The 9,981-nt window shown below is 42.6% G+C and overlaps 1 protein-coding gene across 1 annotated transcript; it reads right to left on the bottom strand.

The window, feature by feature from the left end:
* Positions 1 to 4,527: 4,527 nt before the first annotated feature.
* LOC146923844 (uncharacterized) lies at positions 4,528 to 6,697 on the bottom strand. The gene is made up of 2 exons (XM_085711788.1): positions 4,604 to 6,697; positions 4,528 to 4,545 (listed from the first exon to the last, which is right to left on the bottom strand). The coding sequence occupies exons 1-2, from the start codon at positions 6,695 to 6,697 to the stop codon at positions 4,528 to 4,530; spliced, it is 2,112 nt and encodes a 703-aa protein (XP_085567914.1).
* Positions 6,698 to 9,981: the final 3,284 nt, after the last annotated feature.

The following is a 9,981-nucleotide window of genomic DNA, read 5'->3' as shown; positions in this document are numbered from 1 at the left end:
TTCCTGCCAGTCTCGACCATTTTTATGTCATCTCTTTTTGTAACTTTAAATTATGGCGGCTTATTACAGCGCCTTTGTGAACAATTTGATGTTGGTTTTTCTTTGGATTTTGTATGACTCTCTTTAAATTATGATGCACTTTGATGATTGCATTTGTCGCGGCCTGCTATTTGTTTTGTTTGTTTATACGTTGCGTGGTTGCCCTCTTGATGTGGTTGCCGACCTTTTGATTTTGTTTGGTCTTATTGGGTCTTTTATAAGGTTACTGCTGTGTTAGCTGAATTTCCGCGATCTTTGCTTGGGCGACTGCCATAACCCCTTCGGGGTTCTACGTAAATTACCTTTAGAGCTTCCTGGACGGAAGTTGGCGGTCTTTCATTTACGTAGATTTTTTATTTCGAAAGTGAACTTTTCAGAGGTCTGGTTCAGATCCTGTTCGCCGTCTCGCTTTGAGGGTTTTGGGGCCTACATTAATTTCTTTTTAGGCGAGTTTTTGCCCCAAGGTTAATGAGTCTGCTTGGACTTGGCGAGACCCTTCAGAGCCTTGCTTAAAGGTTGACGGCCTCGCAGGTCCTTTGGACCTTTCTTCATTATGTCAGAGCCTTGCTTAAAGGTTGACTATTTCGACTTGGCGAGACCCCTCAGAGCCTTGCTTAAAGGTTGACGGGCTCGCAGGTCCTTTGGACCTCTCTTCATTCTGTCAGAGCCTTGCTTAAAGGTTGACTATTTCGACTTGGCGAGACCCCTCAGAGCCTTGCTTAAAGGTTGACGGGCTCGCAGGTCCTTTGGACCTCTCTTCATTCTGTCAGAGCCTTGCTTAAAGGTTGACTATTTCGACTTGGCGAGACCCCTCAGAGCCTTGCTTAAAGGTTGACGGGCTCGCAGGTCCTTTGGACCTCTCTTCATTCTGTCAGAGCCTTGCTTAAAGGTTGACTATTTCGACTTGGCGAGACCCCTCAGAGCCTTGCTTAAAGGTTGACGGGCTCGCAGGTCCTTTGGACCTTTCTTCATTCTGTCAGAGCCTTGCTTAAAGGTTGACTATTTCGACTTGGCGAGACCCCTCAGAGCCTTGCTTAAAGGTTGACGGGCTCGCAGGTCCTTTGGACCTCTCTTCATTCTGTCAGAGCCTTGCTTAAAGGTTGACTATTTCGACTTGGCGAGACCCCTCAGAGCCTTGCTTAAAGGTTGACGGGCTCGCAGGTCCTTTGGACCTCTCTTCATCTCTGGTGGTCAACGAAGTTCTATCTGTAATGAAAAAATAAACAGTGGCGAGCAGACAAGATATATGAAAGGAATAGGCGCCTCGTTAAAAACCCCTGCCCTTGCAGGGGAAAAGAGTGCTACCTAAACCCCGTAATATTAATAGTGTTTAAAGATAACATTTGGTGTTGCATCCGCATACATCATTTTTGTTGGAAATACTAGTGATAGAAATATAAATAACAGAAAAATCAACTATAGTAGTGTCTTAGATTAGCCACGTTCCAGGTACGAGGTACTGCTTCTCCACTTAGCTCTTCCAATTTGTATGCTCCGTGATTGCACTTCTCCCGTATTCGATACGGTCCCTCCCAGTTTGGGAAAAGTTTTCCTATCCTGGTTGGGGCGACGACTTGTTTCAAAACCAGGTCGCCTTCCTTCATCTCTCTAGGTATTACTCTGGAGTTGTAGCGGCGAGCTGCTCTCTGTTTGGCGGCGAACTCTCTGATGTGAGCTTGCTCTCTGACCTCATCAATGATATCCATGCTGACTGCCAAACCTACGTTATTTGCTTTGATAGAGAAAAAAGGAAATTATAAACTCAAGTCCTTGTGAGATTGGTGGGTTTTCCTGCATACATAGATGTTAGTTTTAAACAGAAAACTTAAAAGGTGATACCTTCTTCAGAAAAGGACTCTCGTCGCCAAGTGGGAGTATCTATTTCCACAGGGAGCATGGCGTCCGTGCCATACACCATTGTAAATGGTGTTTCCATTGTCGTGGAGTGGGGCGTTGTGTGATAAGACCATAGTACCTGAGCTTACATTGATTGTTTACATATTATATCATAATAATATTAAAGAGGATGGGAATGAGTGAGAAATTAAATTGCCTTCTGAATTTACGTATTCAATTTTCCACATGTGCTTACCTCGTGGAGTTGTTCTGCCCAGAGACTTTTGGCGGCTTCTAGCTTCTTTTTGATTCCGTTGAGGATGACTTTGTTGGCGGATTCAACTTGTCCGTTTGCTTGTGGGTGAATTACAGAGGCGAATTTCGTCTGTATTCCTAAGTGCTTGCAAAAATCTACCACTGTTGAACTTGCGAACTGAGTTCCATTGTCTGACACTATGAATTTCGGAAGGCCAAAGCGGCATATGATCTTTTTCCAATAAAACTTCTTGACTCTCTCTGCTGTTATCTTGGCGACTGCCTCTGCTTCAATCCACTTGGTGAAGTAGTCTACCCCGACTATGAGGAACTTAAGTTGACCTGGTGCAAGAGGGAATGGTCCGACGATATCGACTGCCCACTTGTGGAAAGGCCATGGAGAGTAAACGGAAGTCAATTCTTGAGCTGGGGCGTGCTGCTTATCTGAAAATCTTTGACATTTGTCACATTTTTTGACGAATTCGGAACTGTCTTGAAGCATGGTGGGCCAGAAATATCCAGCTCGAAGAAGCTTTGCAGCTAAAGCGCGGCCCCCTATATGGCTTCCACACACCCCTTCGTGTACCTCCAGAAGAACCAGGTGAGTCTCATCCTCCCCTAGGCATCGTAGTAAAGGAGTCGTTCGTCCACGCCTGTATAACTTGCCAGAAACTATGACAAATTTTGAAGCTCGCCTTTTGACTGTTTGTTCCTCTTCGCTGTTGACGGGCGTGAACGAACCGGTTAAGTACCTTAGTATTGGTCCCATCCAGCCTTCTCTGTTCTCGGTGATGTGGTGGACTTCTTCAATCCTCGTGCTGGGAGCGGCGACCACCTCCTGGATAACGGTCCTGTTGTTCCCGGGTCGCTTGGTGCTGGCGAGCTTTGCCAATAAGTCTGCCCTGGAGTTTTCTTCTCGTGGCACGTAAATTGCTTCAAAGAATGCGAAGCGTTTGGCGAGGTGCTGCACCTTAGCTAGATATCTGGAAAGTTGGGAGTCCTTTGTCTGATATTCGCCTGAGATCTGACTGGTTATGAGTTGGGAGTCACTCTTGGCCCTTAAATTTTCCGCCCCCATTTCCTGGGCCAAGGTCATGCCGGCGATCAGTGCTTCGTATTCAGCTTGGTTGTTGCTTGCCTTGAATTCGAACCTGAGGGATTGCTCTATGAGAATGTCGTCAGGTCCTTCCAGAACAACGCCTGCACCACTGCCTTTCAAGTTGGAGGAACCGTCCACGGATAGGAGCCACACGAAAGGAGCCTTTTCCTGAGCTGGCGAGGAAAGCTCTACGACGAAATCCGCCAAGACTTGGGATTTGATACTTCCTCGAGGGACAAATTGTACGTCGTACTCAGACAGTTCAACAGACCATGCTACCATTCTTCCTGCCAAGTCTGGCTTCCCAAGTACTTGCCTGATGGGGTAGTCGGATTTTACTACAATCTTGTGGCTCTGGAAGTATGGTCGTAATTTCCTCGCCGTTGTCACCACGGCCAGGGCTAGTCGTTCTATCTTCTGGTATCGTAATTCTGCACCTTTAAGCACTCTGCTAACGAAGTAAATTGGTTGTTCTCCTGTTTCTGATTCTTCCACCAGGACTGTGCTTATGGCGTTCTCTGAGACTGCCAAATATAAGAATAAGACGGCGCCTGAACTAGGTCTTTGGAGAACGGGCGGGCTTGACAGAAAACTTTTTATCTGCTGGAAAGCCTCCTCACACTCTGGCGTCCATTCGAATTTCTCCTTCTTCTTGATGGAAGCGAAAAAAGAGAAAGCCTTGTCTCCAGCACAGGATAGAAAACGAGATAATGCTGCTAACCTTCCGGTGAGTTGTTGTACCTCTTTGACGCACGAGGGGCTTCTCATGCTGATGATCACCTGACACTTCTCGGGGTTTGCTTCAATGCCTCTTCTGGTTAAGAGGAAACCTAAAAATTTTCCCGCCTGTACTCCGAAGGAACACTTTGCTGGATTCAAACGAATTCTGTATCTTCGAACTTGGCTCAGAATCTCTTCGAGGTCGTCTGCATGACTATTTCCTTCTTTAGTTTTTGCTACCAGGTCATCGATATACACTTCTAGATTGCGCCCTATTTGCTGAGAAAAAGCGGTATCCATAGACCGTTGGAAGGTGGCGCCTGCGTTTTTGAGACCAAAGGACATGACCTCGTAGTGATAGTTCTTGGTGTTGGTCATGAACGCCGTTTTGGGAGCGTCCAGGGGGTCCATTCGTATCTGGTTATAGCCGGAATAAGCATCCATAAAACTCAGGGTTTGGTATCCAGAGGCGCTGTCGATCAGGTGATCAATATTGGGGAGGGGATAAGGGTCTTTAGGACACGCCATGTTCAGGTCTGTGTAATCTACGCACATTCTCCACTTCCCGTTGGCTTTCTTTACGAGGACCATATTGGCTAACCAGGTAGGGTATTTTATTTCACTTATGAAGTGGGCGTCCACCAACTTTTTTACTTTGTCATCTACGGCCTTTCTTCTCTCTTCGCCCATTTTCCTTTTTCGCTGAACGACTGGTTTCACGCCGGGTTTTATTGACAAATGGTGGCATGCTACGTCAGGGTCCATCCCTGGCATTTCAGATGGGCTCCAGGCAAAGAGATCCAGATTCTTTCGCAGCAAGTTTATCAGGGCGGTTTCTTCTTCAGGGCCTAGGGACGTGCCGATCTTTGTGGTATGGTGAGTTTCTGGTCCAATAGAGACTTCCTTTAAGTCTTCGGTGGGCTCTAGGCGTTCTTGCTGAAAATCCTCCCTGGGGTCTAGGTCGATCATGTTAACCTCATGAGTTACCTTGTTATCGGGCTTCTTCTTTGCTTTCTGCAGGCGCAAACTATTGTGGTAGCATTCTCTAGCAATTTTCTGGTCGCCTCGTATAGTGCCGACTTTCCCATCACTCAGCGGATATTTCATCACCAAGAATTTAGTGGACAAGAATGCTCCCAGAAGGTTGAATGATGGTCGCCCTATGATAATATTGTAAGAACTGGGCGAGTTGATCACGAGATACCTGACGCGGATGGTTTTGGCGTGAGCCCCACTTCCGAAAGTTGTTTTCAGGGTGATATAGCCCCTTACATGAACCTGCTCGCCCGTAAATCCTGCCAGCGTCCCTTGGAAAGGCTGTAGTTGTTCTGGATCCAAACCCATTCGATCAAAGGTGTCATAGTACAATATATCGGCTGAGCTGCCTGGGTCTATTAAGACTCTTTTTACATCCCAGTTAAAGATCTGTAGGGTGATGACCATAGGGTCATCGTCATGTGGCACCACGCCTTGATAATCTCTGGCTGAGAAGGAAATGTCGGGCCCTCGCTGCTGATCATGCTCCTCATACTCCTGGCACAACATCACCGGACGCACGTACTTCTTCCGGGATGAACTTGACTCGCCCCCTCCGGCGAAACCGCCAGATATAGTGTTCAATGTGTGCCTCTTTTCTTCGGCGACTTCTTCCTTCTTGCTCGCCTTTGGTCTTTCATCTCTTTTGTCCCGAGTGTATCCCCGCAATTTCCCGCTCTGTATCAGTTTCTCAATTTCCCGGCGAAGATGTATACACGAGTCGGTGTCATGGCCTCTTAGTTTGTGATACTTGCACCATTTGTCCCTGTCTTCCCCCATAGTGGTGCGTTGTGTTGGGGGCGGCTCTGGGATTAGCTTTGTTTCGTAGACTTCTTTCATGATGCGCTCTGGCTTTGTGTTCAAAGGGGTGAAGTTTTCCAAGTTCGGCTTGCGGTAGTAAGGATTGAAAGGTCGTTTGTCTGCTCCTCTGTAGGGGGCGCGGTCTCTGCCGCCCGTCGGTTGGTAAGGACGCCGCTCCGAATTGTTGGGCGCGCGCTCCCTGGCGTCTCTTGCTTTCTTCTCAGCGTTACTTTCTTCACCTTTGATGTAGCACTCTGCCCTGGCCATGATTTCTTCCATGGAGTCGGCGGGCTTCTGAGCCAGGGATTCGTTGAATTGTCCTGCTCTTAGACCATTCTGGAAAGCTCCTACGAACACCTCTTGGTTAGGGTTTGTGACCTTTATGGTTGTGTCGTTGAATCTGGCTAAATAATCCCTTAGAGATTCGTTGTGTCCTTGGCGAACGTTGAATAGGCTGGTTGCTGAAACCTTGCGGTGGCGACTGGCGGAGAATTGCTGGGTAAGTTTCCTGGTCATGTCTTGATAACTGAGGATGGAGAATCGTGGAAGGTTCATGTACCATCGTAGGGCGGCGTCTGAAAAGGTACCCGCCAGCAGTTTGCACTTGAGGGAATCCGGGGCTCCGACTACGGCCATGCGAGTGTTGAAGGCCGTGATGTGTTCCATGGGGTCACTCTTGCCGTCGAAAACGGAGAGGTGGGGAGGTTTGAAGTTTTCTGGGACTGGCGCGTCCCAGATCTCGGCGGACAGCGGTTGTGGTTCGGGATCGTCCATCTCGCCCTGATTCGACTCCTCCTTCTCCTCTAGTTGTTTCTGTTGAATGTTCTCCATCGAAGCTTGCAAAGCATCGTTTCGATCTTGCAGCTGAGCGAGTTGGGTTCGCATGGATTCCAACTCTTCCTGTGTTGCCATGAGGATAGGCTTTTCTCTAAATCGTACGTGGGGTGCGATTTAGGTTGGTTAAAAAAAAAGGGGGGGGGGTTTCTAAATCGCAAGGGAATCTTACGATTCAGAGGTCTAGTTTCAGGGGTTTCCGAACTGGCGATTCAGAAACGTGGTCAAGGTTAGTTTTACCTTTCCCCACAGACGGCGCCAACTGTACTTGCAAAAGTACGGTAAGGATTCTAGGGTTAGGAATCGTGCATTAGGGTTTTTAGACTGATTATTGGATGCCTTTAGACCTCTCTCAAGAGTCTTATTTATAGCCTGCTTATGGGCTTGGGTTTTGGTTGCTTGGTCCCCAAGGAACAGGGGTATTGGCGTACTTTTGATGATTTTAGGAGGGTTCTAGAGAGTAAGCGAGGCGGCGCCTTTCTGGAAGGCGCGCCTGGGCCTGGTGGCCCTTCTGGAGGGCGCCTAGGCCCTTACGGAGGGCGCCCAGGTCTTCATGAAGGGGTTTCCCTTCTGGAGGGCGCCTAGGCCCTTACGGGGGTCGCCCTGGTTTTATGAAGGGATCTTTAGCCCTTAGGAATATTATGATGGTCCATTATCCTTATTAACTATTGGTTAGTTTTAAAAGTAATACTTTGGAAGTAGTGTGCAGAGTATTAATTGGAGGGTACAATTGAAAAGAAAAAGTTATTATTGCATTGAAAACTGAAAGTGACATTCATTTTAAAACAAATTTTTTTGGCTAAAGCGACATTCATTTTTAAACGGAGAGAGTATTATTTTGTAAACAAACAAAGGATACATAACCAACCACAACAACGAAAATCTAAAGGGCAGGTGTAGTTAATTAGTTATACTTGAAGGTTAAGAAAGAATTTTTAAACAACTTTTTTAATCTAGAACAAACACTTTTAAAATTAAAAAAAAAATGATTTTTTAGTTTAAAATGTAGATTTTTTTCTCAAAAAAAATCCCGAACAAACTACCCCTTGATTTCATAGCTAGTCCAAATGAATTAGTTCATGGGATACATTGGAGCGCTAACTGCAGTCAAATCTTTAAATTACATTGAGATTGAAGAAGAAGAAAATCTCAAATGATAATAACTGAAGATTCATTTTAGCCTAGATAAAATAATGAGATCAATTTGTAAAGATTAACTCAACTGATAATGACGATATTATTAGGTTAAACACGATCATCTAAATTTGATTCTGGACCATGCATTTGTGTGTATGATTTTCATGTCGGGTTTGTCCCTTCATCTAAAAATAATAGTGAGAATTAATTTAATCTCTGAAGAAAAAAAAAGTAAATTGTACTCCTTGCGAAAATAAAATGAGACAACTTAGTCTTTACCCAAAGTAAATTGTACTCTAACAATAATTAAAAATAAACATTTTCATATTTGACTATAATTAAAAAGGCAAAATAGTCCTTATAACAGAAAATATCCCTAATTTTTCAAGTATACGTGCATCTGAGGCTATTTCTACATTGAAACATAGCATTTGTGTTTGTTTCTCATTGTAGCCAAATTAATGAGACAAAATAAGGAAAAAGTAGTAATCGTTTTCTTCTCCTCTTAGCTTGAGCACTTCTATTATTTTGTGAAACAAACAAAAGAAACACAATCACAACAGCGATGATGAGTGTTCACTTTCAACATTGAAATCGTAATCATGGGCCAAATTTCCAAGTCAAGTGAAAATCTGAAGGGTCAGTGTGGTTATGGTTTAAGTAGGAACACGTCCTACAAAAATTGTAAAAATGAAAACGATTTGTGACACATCATTACATATCATTCTCTCTCACTTTCTTATATTGAATGTTGTATTAGCAAAAGAAAAATATCTTGAAAGAAATATTATCTCTCTACATATTCTAATGTAACAAACAGTACAAATAGTACTCTGAAAAATGTACAAGCTAAAGTCTGAAAACCAAATCTAAAAAAGTGCCCCAAAAAGGAAAGAACGGTTATAACCGCTAAAAATAGGTTCCCATTTCTAGTCTAGACACGAACACTCAACCAAATTTTGACATTTTATAAAATGAAAATCAAAAATCAAAAATAAAAAAAGCTTGACGTTTTTTTTTTCGGTCTAGTAGCCTAATGACTAAAGCTCACACAATTAAATGTGGAGAAGTGGGATGTCCGGAGTTCGAACCCGGCCCTGCATAAATTATGCAATGTCCCTACCAATTAATTCTTATTAGCAAAAAGAAAATAATTCATTCATTTTTTTTTTTAACTTTTTATTTATTTATGTGAGTGTGTCTAAGTAGTTATGCTTTATGCGAGAAGATTAAGTTATATTTTTATTGGTGGTTGAAATCAAAATATGTTACATTTGATTTCGATTATTATTATTGGTGGCTTCATCCTAAACAATGTTTGTTGTTTGTATTTTAGCTGATTTGATTGTCCTGTTTTGTTCCTTCAGTTTTTCTTGAATTGTTGTAACTCGCTGTAATCTTTTCTGCCACAGTTTGTGCTAAATATTACCGTTAACGATATTCCATTACGGTGTATTGCAAAAAAAAAAAAAGATATGGATCTTTATTATATTATATCTCATTCTTGTTTAATCCAAACACACCCTAAAACAAACTTTTCCCTGACAAAAGGTATAGAGATAAGAAAATATCAAACGAGCATAAAAATTGAAGGATAATTTATTTTTAAAGAATTTGTGAGGTGTACCAATACTCTTACTCCATAAAATTATAAATTAACGACCATTTTATGAAATAAAAAGCTATTTGTCGATATTTATATTTTAGAAAATATCATTTCATAAGAAAAAACATCATTTCATTAGTTATAAGAATCATATTAAATTTTTTAACATTTTCTCATAAAAAAGAATCAATATTCTTTATTATGAGTAATAAAAATTGGAAAAAAAAAAGTAAATTTTTTTTCGTCGAAGCTTTTGGTAAATAAGATTTAATTATTATAATTGTCAATGATAAAAAATAATTCTTTTTCTTCAAAAAAAACAACTCATTTAATTATTAATTTAACGATTTAATTAGTGTATCCGTACACTCAATTTTGTTGGATGCACCATAGAATTTGTCACATAGGTATGCGAAAAAAGACTATTCGCACGTGAATATAACAGATTAATTGCAGGTTACCCTCTTTTTGTCTCTTTCCTTTTCTGGTAAATAATAATAAGACAGTATATTTGTGCTGCACCAAAAATAAAAAGCAGTATATTTGTGTGGGTCTCTCTCTCACCCACACTTTCTTCTAAAACAGTATATATTACGCGGGTTATAAAGAGATTATGCCT

This window comes from Medicago sativa, chromosome 5 (assembly GCF_051527215.1).
Source record: "Medicago sativa cultivar Bolivia chromosome 5, Bolivia_mono, whole genome shotgun sequence".
In the NCBI taxonomy this organism is placed as follows: domain Eukaryota; kingdom Viridiplantae; phylum Streptophyta; class Magnoliopsida; order Fabales; family Fabaceae; genus Medicago; species Medicago sativa.
Note: the sequence above shows the minus strand (reverse complement) of the source record. Positions and strands in the feature narration are given on the sequence as shown.